This window comes from Melozone crissalis, unplaced genomic scaffold (genome assembly GCF_028551555.1).
Source record: "Melozone crissalis strain CALT ecotype California unplaced genomic scaffold, PUWL_Pcris_2 ptg000034l_1, whole genome shotgun sequence".
Lineage (NCBI taxonomy): Eukaryota > Metazoa > Chordata > Aves > Passeriformes > Passerellidae > Melozone > Melozone crissalis.
Genome location: NW_026535812.1, coordinates 24,654,548 through 24,674,141, shown reverse-complemented (window position 1 = coordinate 24,674,141; position 19,594 = coordinate 24,654,548). Strand labels below are relative to the sequence as shown.

The following is a 19,594-nucleotide window of genomic DNA, read 5'->3' as shown; positions in this document are numbered from 1 at the left end:
GCCACCGGAGGAGCCCGTGAGGGACGGGACGGGACCGCGGCGCCTGCGCGAGGCCCCGGAAGAGGCGGGAGCGACCCGGGGCTGCAGCCGGGATTGGAGCCGGGATTGGAGCCGGGAGCGGGGCCGCAGCCACAGCCGGGGCCATGCTCAGGGTGTTACGGGCCGGGCTGGCCCCCGGCCGCCCGCAGCACATCCAGGTACCGGCGGCGGGACCGCCCCTTGCCCCTGGGAAGGGAGGGGGCCGGGAGCAGAAGGGATGGAGGGCGGAGGGAGAGCCCGGACGGGCCGCAGCAGCTGCGGGGAACGAGCAGCCCCCGGTCACATGGATGGGGACCGGGGAACCGGGAATGGGCAGCGGGGCGGGGTGCGCGGTGCGGTGACAGCTCCGAGGTGACCCTGGAAAGGCCACTCGGTTTGAGGTGACCGGTTCGCCATAGATTGGCAGGAAACCGTGGGGAAGGGTTTGGCAGTTTACCCATGGGCACAGTGAATCCCAGGATAAATTACCTTGGAACAACCCTCCAAGACCATCGAGTCCCAGCTGTGCCCGATGCTCACCTTGTCCCCAGCCCAGAGCACCAAGTGCCACCTCCAGGTATTCCTGGGACACCTCCAGGGATGGGCACTCCAAACCTCCCTGGGCAGCCCCTGCCAAAGCCTGACCACACTTTCCATAGAGAAATTCCTCTTGGTGTACACCCTGAGCCTCCCCTGGCCCAGCCTGAGGCCGTTTCCCCTGGTCCCATTGCTGGTGTCCTGTGAGCTGTGTTGGATCACCCCTGGCTGAGCCGGTGCCCTCGTGTTGCCTTGCAGCTCCTGCTGACCTCGTGCCGGCCCTGCTCCTCGGGGGTCCTTCCCAACGAGAGGATCAGGAACATCGGCATCTCCGCTCACATCGACTCCGGCAAGACCACGCTGACGGAGCGGATCCTGTTCTACACGGGCAGGATCGCGCAGATGCACGAGGTCGGGCTGAGCTCCCATTGGGATCTTCCTGGGACTCACCTCCACGCTGTGTTTTTGTGCATGAGGGAGGATGCTCAGTCCATGCAGCATCACTCCTGCACATGGATTCACAGTGTCATGGAATGGTTTGGGTGGGAAGAGAGCTTAAAGCTCATCCATCCCACCCCCTGCCCTGGGCAGGGACACCTTCCACAGATCAGGTTGCTCCAAGCAACCAGCCTGGCCAGCCTGGCCTTGGACACTTGCAGGGATAGGATATGAATTCTTAGCAAACTCCTTGAGCTAATTTTTTAATTTCTCCTAAGGTGAAAGGTAAGGATGGAGTTGGAGCTGTCATGGACTCCATGGAGCTGGAGCGGCAGCGGGGCATCACCATCCAGTCTGCAGCCACTTACACCATGTGGAAGGACACCAACATCAACATCATCGACACGCCAGGTACGGGCAGCTGGCAGCACCTGGGGATTGCAGTTCCTCATGGATACAGGGCATGTGCTGCATCTTTGTGTCCCTGGTTGTGATAGAACATGGAGTGGTGGGTTCAAACTGACACAGGGATGGATGGGGTATTGGGCAGGAATTGTTCCCGGGCAGGGTGGGCAGGCCCTGGCACAGGGTGCCCAGAGCAGCTGGGGCTGCCCGTGGATCCCTGGCAGTGCCCAGGGCCAGGCTGGATGGGGCTTGGAGCAGCCTGGGACAGTGAGAGGTGTCTCTGCCATGGCAGGGCTGGAATGGGGTTTAAAGTCCCTTCCCACCCAAACCATTCCATGGCTCTGTGCTCCATCACTTCAGTGCATTTATCATTTTATGTGTGTTTGTTATCCAGGCCATGTGGACTTCACCATTGAAGTGGAGAGGTCTCTGAGGGTGCTGGATGGAGCCATCCTGGTTCTCTGTGCCGTGGGAGGTGTGCAGTGCCAGACCATCACTGTCAACAGGCAGATGAAGCGTTACAACGTCCCCTTCCTTACCTTCATCAACAAACTGGACAGGATGGGCTCCAACCCGGCCAGAGCAGTGCAGCAGCTCAGGTTTTGGCATTTACAGTGATTCCTGAAATTCCATCCCCATGGCAGCTCATTAGGATCAATATTGGAAAGGCTTCTCTTGGGAGCTGCAGTTTGGAGAATTCCTGACTCGGGGTTAAATCCTGATCTGAGCCAGGACAAATCTCCATTGTTCCAAAACCCCCCAAATATTGGTGCCAGCCAGGACCTGCAGTGCCCAAGGGCTGGGGTTTGATGTTTATTTTGTTGGTGGAACTGTATCAGGACCCACTTTGAGAGCAGCCTCTTAGTTTTCCCTGGATGCTGCTGAAATTCCAGCAGGGAGGTGACACAGGGTGCTTTGGATTCCTGGAAGTCCTGCTTACTCCCAACCTTTCCCTGCCTAATTTGATCCATGAGATAATCTCATCAATACTCATTAAGGGGCAGGCAACTCCTTTAATCAAGCAATCAATCTCAAACTGGTTTCCCCTGCTGCCTTTCCCATGGGAATTCTCCCTGGGCCTGTTGGGATACAGAAGGGGGGACACAAAGCTCTAAACCACAACTGGGTGGCTTTTATCCATATTGGCAGAATTGGGCACTGTCCAAAGGACAAAACACGGATTTTGTGGGAGGGGGATGTTGCTCAAAGACCACCTGGAGCACACACATAGAAATGACTTTTTTATTCAATAATTCCTGTTTTCCCCTTTTTCAGATCCAAGTTGAAACACAACGCAGCTTTTGTTCAGATTCCAATTGGGCTGGAAGGAAACTTTAAAGGAATCATAGATCTCATTGAAGAAAAAGCAATCTATTTTGATGGGGCACTTGGGTAAGTCCTGGAAATCGCTTCTTTTCTAGCTGGAGCTGGGAGGAATTCCTGCAGTTTCTCTTCAGAGATGAAACCCATCTCTGGAAATTTGGGAAGGGCTTGTGCCTGGGGCCTGCAGGGAGCTCTGGGTGGGGGTGGCTGCAGCAGGACCTGGCTGCTGTGAAGGGGTGGTGGCCACACTTGCCACCTGGAGAAGCAGGAGAGTGCTCTGTGCAGGGATCCTGCAGCGTGTGTGGCTCCCTGGGATGGAGATCAGCTGTGGCTGAGCTGCTGGGAGGTTTCCCCGATCCCTGCCAGCAGTGGGAAGGACCCTCCCACACCAGAGATAACACGCTGATCTTCACAGGGGATTTCTTCCCAGGGTGGATCGTTCTCAGGCAGGCTGGTCACGCCAGGGATGGGCGGGCTGATTGATTCCTATGGAATTGCTGGAGATTCCTGGGGGTCCCTGTGCAATCCTGGGGGTCCCTGTGCTCCCTGTGGCATTCCTGGGGGTCCCTGTGCAATCCTGGGGGTCCCTGTGCCCCCTGTGGCATTCCTGAGGGTCCCTGTGTGTTTCCTGGCGGTCCCTGTGCTCCCTGTGTGTTTCCTGGTGGTCCCTGTGCTCCCTGTGCAATCCTGGGGGTCCCTGTGCAATCCTGGGGGTCCCTGTGCTCCCTGTGGCATTCCTGAGGGTCCCTGTGTGTTTCCTGGGGGTCCCTGTGCTCCCTGTGGCATTCCTGGGGGTCCCTGTGCAATCCTGGGGATCCCTGTGCTCCCTGTGGCATTCCTGAGGGTTCCTGTGTGTTTCCTGGTGGTCCCTGTGCTCCCTGTGTGTTTCCTGGGGGTCCCTGTGCTCCCTGTGGCATTCCTGAGGGTCCCTGTGTGTTTCCTGGGGGTCCCTGTGCTCCCTGTGTGTTTCCTGGGGGTCCCTGTGCTCCCTGTGCAATCCTGGGGGTCCCTGTGCAATCCTGGCAGTCCCTGTGCCCCCTGTGGCATTCCTGGGGGTCCCTGTGCCATCCTGGGGGTCCCTGTGCCCTGTGTGTGCAGGCAGACCGTGAGGGTGGAGGAGATCCCGGCGGAGCTGCGGGCAGAGGCGGCCGAGCGGCGCCGGGAGCTCATCGAGTGCGTGGCCGATGCTGACGAGCTCCTGGGGGAGCTGTTCCTGGAGGAGAAGATTCCCACAGCTGCACAGTTAAAGGTACCTTCCTTGGGCTGCCTGTTCCCTCATCCCTCAGTCAATGTGTCAGGAATTCTGTTCGCTGGAGTTGTGTCACCGCAGCTGAACTCCGTTCCCCCCCAGGTAGGGCCCGTTCCCAGTCTGTTGGAGAATTCTGGAGAGCAGGTGTTATGGGGAGCCCTTGTGTTGGGGGTGTCCAGGGGACTGTGGGAGCAGCTCTTTGCTCCAGGAGAGGCCCAGGAAAGCCAGGGAGTTGGGCTGTGCTGCAGGAGGAGTTCACAGGGATGTTTTTCAGCTGGCAATCCGGAGGGCAACGCTGCAGAAATCCTTCACCCCTGTCCTCGTGGGAAGTGCTCTGAAGAACAAAGGGGTGCAGCCCCTGCTGGATGCTGTCCTGGAATACCTTCCCAACCCTGCTGAGGTGGAGAACTACGCTCTCCTCAACCAGGGGTGAGTGCATCCAGCAGCAGCAGGGGTGTCCAGGGGCAGGGCTCTGGAGTGTCCCTGCCCATGGCACTGGATGGCCTTTAGGGACCCTTCCCACCCAGACCAGTCTGGGATTCCATGGAATAGTTTCAAAGCAGGAAACATTCCTAACAGGATCCACAATCCTTTACCATTGGTGTCAAACAGTGCCACCAGCATTGGGCACAAAGTCCCAAAGCTCCTCTCTCATTCAAGGGTTACTCTGTGCTGGGGTTTTACCACATTCAGTTTTGCATTTGGACAATGGAAAGGTAATTCTTTAGAATTAATAATTCTTCAGATAATTCTTTAGAATTGATGGCAGCCCTTCAAGCATGGCCTGCCTAGGGGAGGGAGCACATCCCAAATTGTAAATAGTGTTTTATTCTTATGGACATGAATCCCAGAATCCCTGAGACTGGAAAAAAGCTTCAGGATTATGGAGTCCAAGCTGTGCCCAGTCCTCCCTTTGTCACCCAACCCAGAGCACTGAGTGTCACCTCCAGGAATTCCTGGGACACCTCCAGGGATGGACATTCCAAAGCTCCCTGGGCAGCCCCTGCCAAGGCCTCACCACCCCTTCCATGGGGAGATTCCTGCTGATTCCACCCTGAGCTGCCCTGGCCCAGCCTGAGGCCGTTCCCTCTCCTCCTGTCCCTGTTCCCTGGAGCAGAGCCCACCCAGACCTGTGAACCCCAACAGCAGAGCCTGTAAATGTTTAGGGAAAACTCCTGTGTTGGTTCCTAACCTCTCCTCCCTCTCCTCCCTGTTTCTCAGGGATTCTCAGGACCAAACCAAGTTCCTGTTGAACTCTGCTCGTGACGATTCCCAGCCTTTTATCGGCCTTGCCTTCAAGCTGGAGGTGAGTCCCACTCTGCTCCTTCCACAGTCATGGAGAGCCCAGGTGGTGCTACCAAAACTCACCTACAGCAGACTTTTAAACCACTTTATACTGAAAAGCAGTTTATATTTGACTTCAATTGAAATTTAACTTCTTTTTAAAGAAAAGGCTTCAGCCATGAAATCCATAAACTCTGCCAGTTTGGAACTTCAGGGTGGGCTCTGGACCTCAAGTATTTCCTGGTTTTCTTAGTTAAAACTTGAACATCTTGGGGGTTGTTGGCTTAACTGAAATATTTTCAGGGGAAAACCCTGCCCTTGGAAACAATGGGACATGAGAGAGTCAGAGAGGAAAAAGTGCAGTAATAAAGGCAAATAAGTTGTTTGCTACTTAGAGAGCAGCACTTCAGGATTCCTATGGAATATGGAAAATGGCTGGCCACTTTCCATGGTAACATGTGTGTCTTGGGAAGGTTTGGGAGTGAAAAATTGGTCCAGAAAATTGCCAAATTCCATTGCAGAGAATCTTTCATTTCCATTAGTAGTGTGGAAACTCACACCACATTCAGTCAGTGCAGCTGGTGCTTGGAATTGATGCAGGCTGCCCTAGAACAGAGACTAGATGGGATTAAAGAATCAAGCAGGGATTTATCCAAAGCATCTCCTCCATGGACCCACCTTGGGCAGCACCAGAGCCCAGCCAGGGCTGCACCCAAGATGAACCAAAATGGCCCCAAAATGCACGAGTGCTCCCGGGGTCTCTCCCTGGGATCAGTTCTGCTCCATTTGCACCTTGCAGTTCATTGTCCCATTCCAGCTTTAGCCCAGGCAGTCCCACCCTGCTTGTTTTTCTCTCTCCAGCCCACGGGGTTTGTGCTCCTGGGCTGAGATTGGGATCATTTGTCCTTGGTGCCCAGCTGGAGCAGGAATTGTTTTGTCTCCCTGCTCTGTGCACACAGCTCACCATCCCATAATATGGAGCTCAGACCCACACACTAAAGCAGCACAGAATGTGAAACATAGAAAAACTAAAACCTGAGGCATCAGTGGTTCCCAGAATGACCAGATTTGGTGGGTTGTGCTTGCAGGCTGGCAAGTTTGGGCAGTTAACCTACGTCAGGGTGTACCAGGGGATGCTGAAGAAGTCAGATTACATCTACAACACCCGCACGGGCAAGAAGGTCAGGGTGCAGAGACTGGTCCGGATGCACTCGGACACCATGGAGGTGAGTGGGTCCCTGCCCAGGGATGGGCTGCCAGCCCCTGGGCCACCCTGGGTGGGTCAGCACTGCTGAGCCCCTGGGCCACCCTGGGTGATGATCCTGAAGCACAGGATGGTCTTTGTTTCGTTTGATCCTGAATTAATCCAAGCTGAGCCCTCCCTTTTGGCCTTTGAATAAAGAGGGAGATTTACAGGGCTTTTTATCCAAGCTGGGAGTTTTTAAGGAGCTCAGGGTCAAGCCTTACAACACAGTGTTTATGGATCTTCTGTAATCCAGGTGGAGTTTGGGTGTGAAGGAAAGACAGAATCAATCCTGTAATTGGTGGTGTGGGATGGAAGGGACCTTAAGGATCCTCCAGCCACAAGGGCAGGGACACCTTCCATGATCCCAGGGTGATCCCAGCCCTGTCCAGCCTGGCCCTGGACACCTGCAGGATCCAGGGGCAGCCCCAGCTGCTCTGATCCCAGTGCTGTCTGCAGAGGAGTTTTCCTTCCCTCAGGATGTCAATGAAGTTTATGCTGGGGACATCTGTGCCCTGTTTGGGATCGACTGTGCCAGCGGGGACACGTTCACGGATAAAACCAGCACTGACATCTCCATGGTGAGCCCCCCTGGCCCTGCCTGCCTCAGGCACTGCCAGTTACCAGGATTTTGCTGGAATTTATAATCCCCTTTTCCTTGGCCACACAGGAATCCATCCACGTCCCTGATCCTGTCATTTCCGTGGCTATGAAGCCTTCCAACAAGGTAGGAGCCTCTGGACCAACCTCTTCTCCCTGAATTCCCTCCCTTTGCTGCTTTGTGATTCCATGGAACAGTCTAAGCACTGTTGGAAAGTGTTTTATCCCAAATATCCATGATTTTATCCATTGGATAACCCAGAGCTGGATGCTGTCACTCAGCCAGAAACATGACCTTGAAGTAAATAATTAACACTTTAATCAAGAGTTAGAAATCTCCCATAAAATAACCCAAAGAGCAGAAATGCTCAGCATGGATGGGAAAACTTGGGGCTTTTTCCTTGGAACGACTGATGGGTGTTGAGTAAATCTTGGCTCGTGTTTCAGAATGACCTGGATAAATTCTCCAAAGGCCTGGGCCGCTTCACCAGGGAAGATCCCACCTTCAGGGTGCACTTTGATGAGGAGAGCAAGGAGACCATTGTGTCTGGCATGGGGGAGCTGCACCTGGAGATCTACGCCCAGGTAACTGGGGGAGCACATCCCATGGACTCTGCCTCTGCCTCTTTTCCCATCTCCTCCTCCTCCTCTCTGTTCCTTCCAACTGCTCAGGGAAAAGTTGAACTTTTAACTCAACTTCTGAAGGTTCTTTCTTTCCAGTGGTTCTGTTCTGAAGGTTTCTAAAAGGAAAATTTGCCTGGAATATTTTTAGGATTTGGTACAATCCATAAAAAAATGTATTAAACACTACACTTTGCTCTAGTAGCCTTTGCTTATAATAATTAATACTACTTAATTATAATTAATTTCTACAGAAAAATCCTCTTTTTCTGTGGTTTTAAGTGTATCATTCCCTAATAAAAGCTGGTGCAGGGAGAAAGGAGTAGTTAGAGGGATTTGTGTCATTCCAGCTGATGTCTATATTTTAATCTTAACACATAAAGATGTACCTTAAATATTGACAGAATGAAGAAAAAGCGATTTTTGCCTTGAAAAACTTGAATTTTAATAACATAATTAATTTTGTTTCCTTTTCCTGCATCTGAAGATGCATGTCTTAAAGAAGTTGATGGGGAATAATTTGTTAATTAAAAAAAAAACAAAAAGCCCCAAAAATCAACCCAACCCCCAACCAAAAAAGTGATTAGTCCTGATGAAGTTACTAAATAATTCCCAAAGACTAACCCTAATCCCTGTGGGTTTCCTCCTGCAGAGGATGGAGAGGGAATATGGCTGTCCTTGCACCATGGGGAAGCCCAAAGTGTCCTTCAGGGAGAACATCTGTGCCCCTGTGCCGTGAGTACTCCTGCTGGGAATTGCTGCCTTCATCCCTGGGAGGGAGGGGAAGCCCCTCTGGAATTCTGGGATCAGAAACGCCCAGGAAGGTTTCATTTCATGTCTGGTGCTGTGCTTGGTCCCCACTCCATCACCTGCTCCTTCCAGCTGTGGGAGCTCCCAGGAGTGTTCCCAGGGGTGCTCAGGAGCTCCCAGGAGTGGTGCTCCGGTGTTCTCAGGAGTTGCCAGTTCTTCCCAGGGGTGCTCAGGAGTTTCCAGAGGTGCTCAGGAGCTCCCAGTTGTTCCCAGGAGCTCCCAGGGGTGTTCCCAGAGGTGCTCAGGAGTTCTCAGGGGTTCCCAGGTGTTCCCAGGAGCTCCCAGTGGTGTTCCCAGAGGTGCTCAGGAGCTCCCAGTTGTTCCCAGTTGTTCTCAGGGGTGCTCAGGAGCTCCCAGTTGTTCCCAGGGGTGTTCCCAGGTGTTCTCAGGAGTTCCCAGTTGTTCCCAGTTCCTCACAGGGGTGCTCAGTCGTTCCCAGTGGTGTTCCCAGTTGCTCCCAGTTGCTCTCAGGAGCTCCCAGTTGTTCCCAGGGGTATTCCCAGTTGCTCCCAGTTGCTCCCAGAGGTGCTCAGGAGCTCCTAGTTGCTTCCAGGGGTATTCCCAGTTGTTCCCAGTTTTTCCCAGTTGCTCCCAGTTTTTCCCAGTTGCTCTCAGGAGCTCCCAGTTGCTCCCAGTTGTTCTCAGGAGCTCCCAGTTGTTCCCAGGGGTGTTCCCAGTCGCTCGCAGTCGCTCCCAGTTGCTCCCAGTTGTTCCCAGGGGTGTTCCCAGTCGCTCGCAGTCGCTCCCAGTCGTTCCCAGTCGCTCCCAGTCGCTCCCAGTTGTTCCCAGTTGTTCCCAGGGGTATTCCCAGTCGCTCCCAGTCGCCCTCAGGATCTCGGTGCCCCCGCGGCGCGGCTCTGGGGCACTCGGGCCCCGCGCTGGGGGTGCCACAGCAGGGTCACCTCCCAGGGCAGCACCTCCTGTGGGCACACACAGCTCTGTCAGCAGCCCCTGCTGCCCCCCATCCAGCCAGGAGCTTCCTGATGGGAAACTTGGGAATGAAACCCAAGGGAATGGGAGCGCAGGGGGTCAGGAGCAGCAGAGCTGGAGCTGGGAGGGAGATCCCTGGGTTGTTACAGTCAGGAGCTTCCCTTCCCAATTTTCTGTGGTTTTCCTACAAAACACCTGCTCAGATGCCAGAGTTTTGCTGGAGATAGCACAGATGTAAATGCTGTTCTGGGAGGGTTTCTGCTGGGGGTTACTGGGATTGTCCCAGGCCATGGAGGATCCACAGCCCAGCTGGAATTCAGCATCCAGGATGCTCCAGCTGCCCCTCCCCTTTATCCCTGCCCACTGTGGCACTGGGATCTCCCAAGGAGAGCTGTGAGGGACCAGATTTGAGCCTCAGCCATTCCCAGCAAAGCCCCAGAGCAGCTGGGAATTGCTGCTGTTGTTCCTGGAATGCTGAGACAGGCAGGGATGGGGACCTGAGCTCACCCTGCAGCATCAGATCTGTGTCTGAGCTGGAGCTCACACAGCTGCAGTCCTAAAACACCCAAAAAACGCTTTTTAGGAGTAAAATTATTTACCTGGGACACCATTTCGTGGAGTAGAACCACAAAGTCAAACTGAAGATCATCATCATTTCTTTTCTGGAAAGACAGGATGAAAAGGGCTGAATTTGGGGATTCTCCCACCTCAGAAAAAGTGTTTCAGTTCTCTGTGGTTATCACAAAAATTCCCTGATGGATTTCAGGTAAAATTGGCAGCTCCTGATCACAAACGAAGCAGCTGGAGCCCAGGCATTGTAAAAAAACTAAAAGCTCCTGGTTTGAATTTCTGTGCACTCCAAAGCTGCACTGGAGACAGTGAATGTAAAACTTTAAACTGCTAATTCCTGCCTTGCAGAGACCAGACCTGTCAGGAATTCTTTGGGATGGGAACACCTCATTGTAGCAGGTGTCAGTTTAACCCAAACAATCCCAAATTAAATTGTCAGGAGGATAAGGACACTCCAGAGGCCTTACAGTGAGTGACAGCCAGGGGTTCTGAGTGACAAAATAATCCCTGGCCTTTGGAATAGATTCTTTTCCTGTGTTTTCAGGCAAAAAAGGACAAAGCTAGAGAGATGACAGTTAATCTGGGTTAGTTAATAGTTATTTCTCTCCTTTATCCTTAAGTTTGTTAGAGAGAATCTTTAAACTCTTGCTGGTGCACAGCCCTGCAGCAGCTGTGAATTCTCTAAAATTCCATCAGAGGGAGCAAAACATTCACAGATCCTCCTCCCACAAGGAATTCCTGTCTTTGCTTCAGACCCAGAACTTCCTGGGAATTCACTGTCTGTTCAGAGGGACAAAACTTCTGGAGCTTTTGGTTTTCTAAACACCAAATCCTGCTGCTTTTTCCTGGCTCCTGTGGAAAATTGCCTTGAATTTAAAGCTGATCATCACTTTAGGGTTATTCTTAACTCAGAATCGATTTTCTCTAACAGAACACAGCAGAACTGGGAGGATCTGTGGAATTCTGTTAATTTAATTTATTGTCTTTGCCACAACTGCTTAGCTCATGAGTACTTTCCAGGGAAAGCCAAGGCCAGGCTGGATGGGTTGGGGCTGTGCAAGGTGTCCCTGCCCATGCTGGGGGGAATGGGATGAGCTTTAGGGTCCCTCCATCCCAGCCCAGTGTGGGATTCTGTCCCTGCTGGTAACTCACCACTTGCTTCACGTGTTTCACTTGGGCAAGGTTGAAGTTGGTGTTTTCAGTGGAATTCTGCCAGATCACGTAGCCAGAGGCCGCCCAGGCCAGCAGGTGGATGGGCTCCAGCTCTGGGGGAACGTTCCCGTGGCTGTCTGCAAGCAAAACAAACGCTGGGTGTGAAAGAGAGCCCTTCAGAGAGCATTGTCACCTCACACAGGGCTGGCTGCTCCAATCCTGTCACCCTGCCTTCCCCAGCTTGGGAACAGCTGCTCCATCACCTCAGGGTTCTCCTCCCACTTCACACAACCCTGAATGGTTTGGGTGGGAAGGGCCCTTCAATCCCACCCAGTGCCACCCCTGCCACGGCAGGGACACCTCCCACTGTCCCAGGCTGCTCCAGCCCCATCCAGCCTGGCCTGGGGCACCTCCAGGGTGTTCTGCTCCACTTTTTGCTCTGAACAGAAATCCCAGGGCTCGAGGGCAGGGCTGGCTCTGGGGTGAGAGCAGCCCCTCGTTGTGCACTTGTGCCAGGACACCCTCAGAGGGAGCAGGGGCGGGTGACAGTGCCAGTGCCAGCTGCTTTTCCAGAACTCTCAGGATCAGGAATAAATGCACTGGCTGTGACTGCAGACCCCCCAAAAAGAGAAAGGTGAAGGCCTGAGCCCCATCCCAGCCCTGGGCTGTACCTGGGATGTTCTCAGCCACAAGCTCCTTCTCCAGGCTCCTGATCCGATGGTAGAACTCCTTGTCTGCCTCCTCTGTGCTCCTGAGCTCTCCCTGCACTGTCAGCTGCACATCTGGAGCACAGGTTTTGCTGCCCAGGTGATACAGAACCTCAGCAGTGCAGTTCACAGTCCTGTCCTGTGGCAGAGTTAATGATGTGCATTATTAGCTGGTAGAGTGTGTATAACCAGGGTCATTTGCACTTCTGAAAATGTCATTTGTATGTAGTTGCTGCTTTCTCTGAGTCTGGTCCCCAGAGGTTTGTGATTATTTAAGACAAGGTTAAATTCCTGGCATTTCTGTGAATGTTTGAGGGGGGGATTTGCTTTCTGCAGTGATGGAAGGGCAGTGTTGGGGTGCAGAATGTCCCTTGGGTGGGATTTGCTTTCTGCAGTGATGGAAGGGCAGTGTTGGGGTGCAGAATGTCCCTTGTGCTGTTCAGGTGGAGCTGGGTGACACTGAAATGTCCTTGTCCTCCCTGCAGCATTGCCTGGTGGTGTAGTGGAAGGTACCATGTGGTCAGTGGGTTCCTTTTGGTTAAAATTCAGCCTTTTTGGGGCCTGATTGGCAGCACAGAAAAATCAGGAGCATGATTCAAAGTATTAATTGCTGTGTAATGAAACCAGCGTGACTCACTTTGTCCAGGACATCCTCCAGCTCCAGGTCCAGGTAGTACTTGTGCCCCACATCATCAATGTCCTAAAAAAGGGAAAATATTAATAACATTTATTTTGGCAAATGCTGAGTGGCTGCATCCTGGACAAAATCAGAGCATCCCAGGATGATCTGGGTTGGAAGGGACCTTAAATCCCATCCAGTGCCACCCCTACCATGGCACACCTTCCACTGTCCCAGGTTGCTCCAGGTCCCATCCAGCCTGGCCTTGGGCACTGCCAGGGATGGGCACTCTGTGCCAGGGCCTCTCCACCCTCACTTCTATCCTTGAACACCCTGAATTACCAATTTTGGGCTCCTGTGTGATGCTACCCAAGAATTTGCTGCTTAGTTAAATACTCCCCTAAAAGCCTTCAGTGCTTCCCTCTATTAATTCCATTTTGCAGGTTACTATGAGTTGGATCATGCCCTGTATTTTTCTGGCTATAAAGAAGGGAGCAGGTGGGGTTTGCTGTGCCCTTGCTTTGGGAGGGGTTTGCTGTGTCAGGTGTCCCTGCAGTGCCAGCTTTGCTGTGCCAGCTGTCCCTGCAGAGCCAGGGCAGGGCTGTTCCGTGTCCCAGCACGCACAGGAGCACCCAGCACCCTCCTCCTCCTCCCCGGAGGTTGCTGCTGGCCCGGTGCCGGTGCCGTGCCCAGGGCCGGGCTCTCTGGGCGGCGCTGTCCCCACAGGTGACACACACGGGCTGTGTGCCCAGCGCTGCCCCGCCCGCGGTGACACCGAGCTCCTGCCGGGAGCCCAGACAGACCCAGGCGGTGTCACCCCGCGGTGACAGTGCCACCAGCCCGGAGCTGCGGCCGGGAAGGACATGGCACAGGGCAGGGTCACCTGAGCGGTGCCACCGGGGCGCGCCCGGCGGGTTTGGGATGTCCCCGGAGCGGGACCTGCACACCTCCCTGCGGCTGTGCCCGTGCTGTGCCCGCTCCGTGGGGAAAGCCCGTGCCGGTCCCGGTTCCCGGTGCCAGTGCCGGCTCCCGTGTTGGCTTCTGGCTCCCGGTTCCTGGTGCCAGCTGCCGTTCCCCGTTCCCGGTGCCGGTTCCCGTTCCCGGTGCCGGTTCCCGTGCTGGCTCCCGGTTCCTGGTGCCAGCTGCCGTTCCCGGTTCCCGTTCCCGGTTCCCGTTCCCGGTCCCTGCCGCTCACCTGGCGCCGTGCCCGGCGCAGCTCCCGCAGCCGCAGCCCGGTGCCGGGGCCGCCCCGCAGGTACCGCAGGTACCCCACGGCCACGGCGGCGGCGCGGGCGGCCGGGAAGCGGCCGGGATGGAGCTCCATGGAGGGCCCGGAGCCGCTTCCTCCTCCCGCAGGAAGCGCCGGGCGGGGCCGCGGCGGGCGGGGCGGGCTCCGGGCCGGGCGCTGCGGGGCAGAGCATCCCTGCGCTGGGATAGATGGCGAGTCACACAGCCTGACATGGGATATCGGCAGGGAATCCTTCCCGGGAGGGCGGGCAGGCCCTAGCACAGGTGTTCCAGGGAGTTTGTGGCTGCTCCCTGAAAGTGTCCGGGTTGGACGGGGCTTGGAACAACCTTGGACAGCATAAAGTGTCCCTGCCCATGGAATTTTGAATTTAAATTCCTTTCCAGCCCAAACCAGTCTGTGATTGTCTGAAATGCAGAATGGGAATGTTTTCCACAGAAAGCTGTGGGTGGTTTCACGAGTGACCTGGTGTTTGGGGTGTTGTTGGCTTTAGGTTTGAGTTCACCCACAAGAAGCAGTCGGGAGGAGCTGGCCAGTACGGCAAAGTGATCGGAGTGCTGGAGCCCCTGGAGCCAGAGGACTTCACCAAACTGGAGTTTGAGGACAGAACCATTGGCACAAATATTCCCAAGCAGTTTGTGCCCGCTGTGGAAAAGGTACAGAGCTCTCTCTGTGACACAGAAAATCCTGATTGCTCTTGTGTTCCTGCAGTACCACCCACGTTTGCTGTGCCTGCCTTACCAGGAAAGGAGGCTTTTCCCGTTGCTCCAGTGGCAGCAGGATCACAGCTGTGTGGTTTTACTCCATGTCTTGCATTCCTGGGGTTTCCAGCTAATTCAGGAGCTGCTGTTGTTTTTGGTGATGTGTGCTGGCTCTTGTGAGAGCCTCCTGCTCAAGCTGCTTTTTCCTGGCCTGTTCTGCTTCTGGTTGTGGCTTCACAATTCTCCTCCCAACCCCAATTCTTCTGTGACTTCTCTGAGGCCAGTTATAGAGGAAACTGTAATTAAGCTGCATTTCCTGCCTCAGTTCCCAAATTCTCTTTCTTTATCTCCTCTGTGACTGCCTCACTATATAATTTATTACACAGAGCTTTAATTAACCTACCAACATCTTGGAATTCCTGTAATAACCTACAATTATTCCTTCATTTTTCCATGCTGTAACACTTTAAGATTTTTGCCAGATCCTGAAAAAATGATAGTCTTAAAGGAATCTTGTTCTCCGGGCAAAAGCTCTTTCCACACTGAGCATTCCTTTGGGGTTTGGCCCTGGGTTCTGTTACAAAGGCAAACCCTGAGGCCGTTTCCCCTGGTTGTGTGGGTTTTGTTTGTACAATCCAGCTGAGGTGGCAGAGGCTGGCGGTGCAGAGGCTGCAGTCCCTGCTGGTGACAGGAGGTGTTGTTCATTCCCAGGGGTTCAGAGATGCCTGTGAGAAGGGTCTGCTCTCGGGACACCGCATCTCCGGCGTGCGCTTCGTGCTGGAGGACGGCGCCCACCACATGGTGGATTCCAACGAGATCTCCTTCATCAGGGCAGGAGAGGGAGCCCTCAAACAAGGTACAGCCTCCTGCTGGCTGGGATCCATCCATCCATCCATCCATCCATCCATCCATCCATCCATCCACCTACCTACCCACCCACCTATCACTTCCATCCATCCATCCATCCATCCATCCATCCATCCATCCATCCATCCATCCACCTACCTACCCACCCACCTATCACTTCCATCCATCCATCCATCCATCCATCCATCCATCCATCCATCCATCCATTTGCCTATTCTGTACATCCCTCCTCCTTTCCTTCCATCTATCCATCCATCCCATCCCCTGATCCCTCCCTCCCTCCCTCCCTCCCCCCAAAGCTTGCCCAGTTTTATGGAGCAGAACATGCACAAGAGTTTATACAATTCCTGAGAGGGGCACAATAATTCCTGTGGCTGTCCAAAGGAAATCCTGTTTTTCTAGAATTCAGTATAGCAACGCCACTGGTTTCATCCTTACGGGGTAGGAAGAGAACATTTTGCCAAAGTGGCCTTTTTTAGGGAACATTCCTTCACTGAAGGAGAGGTTGGACACTGGGAGGGGCTGCCTTGGGAGTGCTGGGGTGACAGTCCCTGGAGGTGCTTGGACAATGTGTGGATGTGGCATTTCTCTGTAGGGTTTAGGGATCACAGTGCTCTCAGCCAAAGGTTGGTCTCGATGATCCTGGGGGTCTTTTCCAGCCTTGATGATTCTGTGATTGTGGCTCCAGGAATGAAAGGCCAGGAGCTGGAATTCCATGTGTCGCTCGTGGTTTTTCCCCGACATTACCCACGAACCACCTGCTGCTGTGCACGGGAGCAGCGTGCCTTGCACCAGGCTCCCCTCTGACGCTGCGCTCCTGTTCCCATCCCTCCCCAGCCATGGAGAACGCTGCCGTGCGCCTCCTGGAGCCCATCATGGCCGTGGAGGTGGTGGCTCCGGTGGAGTTCCAGGGGGCAGTGATAGCCGGGATCAACCGGCGCCACGGCGTCATCACGGGCCAGGACGGCTCCGAGGGCTACTTCACCCTCTATGCTGAGGTCAGTGCTCACTGCTCCTCACCTCCCCTTCCCCGTGTTGGATTCCATTGTTGTTCTCAGTTTAAATGGATACAGTTGTAGGGTATTACAGCGTCCTGAGGTGGTCGCTGGGGTGAGAGAAAGACGAGAATCTTGTTTCTTGATCAGAAGGCTGGATTTATTGATATATGATATATAATACATTATTACTATACTAAATAGAATAAAGAGAGAAGTTGCAGATGCTAGCTAAGCTAAGAATAGAAAGAAAGAATCTATATCAAAGTTGTGTCCAGGGACTCTGTCCCCAGCTTGCTCCTGTGATTGGCCCTTAATTATAAACATGGGAACATGAACCAATCACAGGTGCATCCTATTGCATTCCACAGCAGCTGATAACAATTGTTTACATTCTCTTCTGGGGCCTCTGCCTCCCAGAAGACACAGAAATCTGAAAGAAAGGATTTCTGTGAAAAAATGTCTGCGACAGTAGGGTGACTTGATTTTAATGTTCCTCCTTTTATTTCCCTCTTAAAAATGAGTGGGGAGGATCACTGGGTGTTTTTCCTGCTGGGTGAGGGGCTCAGGACAGCCACGCCCTGTGGCCCTTCTGCTTCCCAAATTGTCCTTGGAGGAATGTCTGCAGATACCTCAAACCTTGCTGGTTGACTCATCACTGAATTTAGGATATTCCAGTTCCTGGTGCACTCAAACGCTCAGATTTTTCTGCTGAAAACACACTGCAAATATAAATTAATTAAAATAACAGATACTTTACAACAGCAGACCATTAAATCAGAGCTGTTTACAGGCAGCACTGACTCTTTATGTCATAATTGGGATTAATTAGCTGATAGCCCTAAAGTGAGGGAAAAATCCTCATTTTGAGCAAATGTGTTTGGATTTTAGGTGCCACTGAATGATATGTTTGGATATGCCACAGAGCTGAGGTCTTGCACAGAGGTGAGTCCTCCTGGTCCTTTTTTCCTAAAACATGTTTGATCTGTAAATTTGGGCTCATTGGATCATCCTGTCCCTGGCAGCTGCAGCAGGGAATGAGATCAGATCAGATCAGAGCTGTGGAATTCCTGGCCAAACAATTCTCCTGTACTGAGGAGTTTGTTTGGGTGGGATTGTGGAGGATCCCTGGGATCCCTTCACAGACAGGAGCTGTGTGCCCAGCAGGGTTGCACATGGCCCATCCTCTCTTTCTTTCCCCAACTCTGCAGGGAAAAGGAGAATACACCATGGAATACTCCAAATACCACCCCTGCTCAGCCAGCACCCAGGAGGAAATCATCAACAAATACCTGGAAGCAACGGGGAGACTTCCTGCCAAAAAGGGCAAAGCCAAGAGCTGATGGGGTTCCTCTGGAGCCCACTGACAGTCTGTCCCAGCCTTCTCCAACTCGCTTTTCCAAGCCATGGAGCAGCCCAGGCTGGCTGGGTGAGGTGGGCTCCAGTGGGATTTGGACTTGGAATTTTATCATGGAACCTTTCCTCTGGGCTGGTGTCAGCAGCACCAGGGGAATCACCACGGGATTGCTCTGTGTAAATGCTCTTGGAACAAATAGATGTTAAAACACGGCTGATGATTTGTCTTAATCAAGATCTATTAAAATAATTTTATTTTTTACTTGATACATCTTTATTTGGAAATGTTAAACTGAGGTAAGAGCTGCTGGACAGGTACAGGGAGTGGGACATCACTTAGAACATGGTGCTCCAGCTTCCCTCCAGGGAACAGATGGAATTTTCCCCTCCCAATCCTTTGGAAATGGCACAGGAGCCTCCAAAGTCTCAAGCCACTGGGCAAAGCCATCAGTCAGTGCTTGTCACCAAATCCACTTTCACTGGTGCACAGGATGGAGCTGAGTTGCCAAGGATGTTGGGAGGAGCTGCCTCTTCCCAGAGCTGGGAACAAGATGGAATTACTGCGTGGCTTGGAGATGTGGATTTAATGGGATTGGGGTGTGGAGTCATGTATGGGCTTGGCTTTTGGCTGCTGGTTAGAAATCCAGACCCAAGATCCCTTTTCCCAGAACCTCACAATCCAGAGGGAATTAGAAATCCAAACCAAAGATCCCTTTTCCCAGAATCTCACAATCCAGAGGGAATTAGAAATCCAAATCCAAGATCCCTTTTCCCAGAACCTCACAATCCAGAGGCTGAGTTGCAGCTGATGTTCAGCTCAGGAATCATTTGACTTTGCTGACTCCAGGGTGTTAGGTGAGAAGATATTCCCATCATTCTGTATTTGTAATTATTCCCAGAATGTCCACGTTGAGTTTTCTTTATCCTTCCTGCCCTGCTCAGCTGAAAAGTGTTTTTGCAGACTCCAGTAAACAGGGAGTGAAGTTCCAGTTCAAACCCAGCGACATTCCTGGCACAGCGCTGGCGTTGCTGTTTCCCAGACAGAAACAAGTGGAGCAGCCAGGCTGCTTCTCCTCTGGAAGGGCTGGAAAATGATTTATGGAAACCTTGGGAAAGGATTTGCCAGGGCCTGGAGCTGCTGATGGGCCCCAGGCAAGATGTGGGGTGTCCACGTGGTGCTGCCTTGGGACAAATCCCCAATTCCTGCACATCCGTGGCTTTGGTTTTGGGAATGCTCAGCTGGAATTCATTCCCAGAAAAGCCCTGCAGGTTCTCGGACATTTGGAAGTTTTCTAAAACAAGCAAATGTAGCGCTTTCCTCAAAATTTGGAGATGTCTGATAAAAGCAGTGTCAACACAGGACAGGAAACAGGGTGGGTATGATGTTATTTGTGTCTCTGGGGTTTATATTTGTGTTTGTGAGGTTTATTTCTATTGATGTGATTTATATTTCTATTTATGGGGTTTATATTTTGTTTAGACCAGTTGTGATGTGAATTCCTGGCTGATGAGTTCTGCCAGATGTGCTGGTTCTCCACAGACCCAGGAAAGAAACAAACCCCAAGAACTTTGCTGTATGATTTGAGGTTTTAGGCTGAAACCTTGGCCTAAAAGCAGCTGGGGAGATTTTGCCTTAGAATTCCACAGCTTTGCTGCTTATCCAGAAGCTCCTGGGGAGCTGCTGAACTGCTGTGAGTTTGTGAGCAGCCAGTTCCTCCAGCCTGGTGCCTGGGAAGTGCCTGGTGCTCTATTCCAGCCCTGCAGAGCTGAGGCACAAACAAGGTAAGGAGACAAAAGCAGAGCCCCAAAGTCCCAAATCCATCCTATTTTCTTGACTTAATTACAAAAAAAAAAAAAAAATTTAACCACCAGCTTCTTTAAGGAATTTTGGAATTTCACTCCCTGATTTCACACATATGATGA

General features: G+C 52.8%; 1 protein-coding gene across 1 annotated transcript; it reads left to right on the top strand.

Annotated features, from left to right (window-relative positions):
• Positions 1–80: 80 nt before the first annotated feature.
• Positions 81–17,938, top strand: GFM1 (G elongation factor mitochondrial 1). Its single transcript, XM_054282916.1, has 18 exons — positions 81–197; positions 814–966; positions 1,272–1,404; positions 1,793–1,997; positions 2,674–2,790; positions 3,820–3,970; positions 4,245–4,399; positions 5,192–5,276; positions 6,343–6,480; positions 6,977–7,078; positions 7,168–7,224; positions 7,545–7,682; positions 8,371–8,453; positions 14,246–14,408; positions 15,165–15,309; positions 16,158–16,318; positions 17,207–17,260; positions 17,527–17,938. The coding sequence occupies exons 1-18, from the start codon at positions 144–146 to the stop codon at positions 17,656–17,658; spliced, it is 2,226 nt and encodes a 741-aa protein (XP_054138891.1). The 5' UTR covers positions 81–143; the 3' UTR covers positions 17,659–17,938.
• The last annotated feature ends 1,656 nt before the right edge of the window (positions 17,939–19,594 follow it).

Bases quoted from the DNA above. Each gene is read 5' to 3' on its own strand.
- GFM1 (XM_054282916.1), top strand. From the start codon at position 144: ATGCTCAGGGTGTTACGGGCCGGGCTGGCCCCCGGCCGCCCGCAGCAC. The intron at 8,454-14,245 runs GTGAGTACTCCT...TGTTGGCTTTAG, and splicing joins AACATCTGTGCCCCTGTGCC to GTTTGAGTTCACCCACAAGA. The intron at 14,409-15,164 runs GTACAGAGCTCT...GTTCATTCCCAG, and splicing joins TTGTGCCCGCTGTGGAAAAG to GGGTTCAGAGATGCCTGTGA.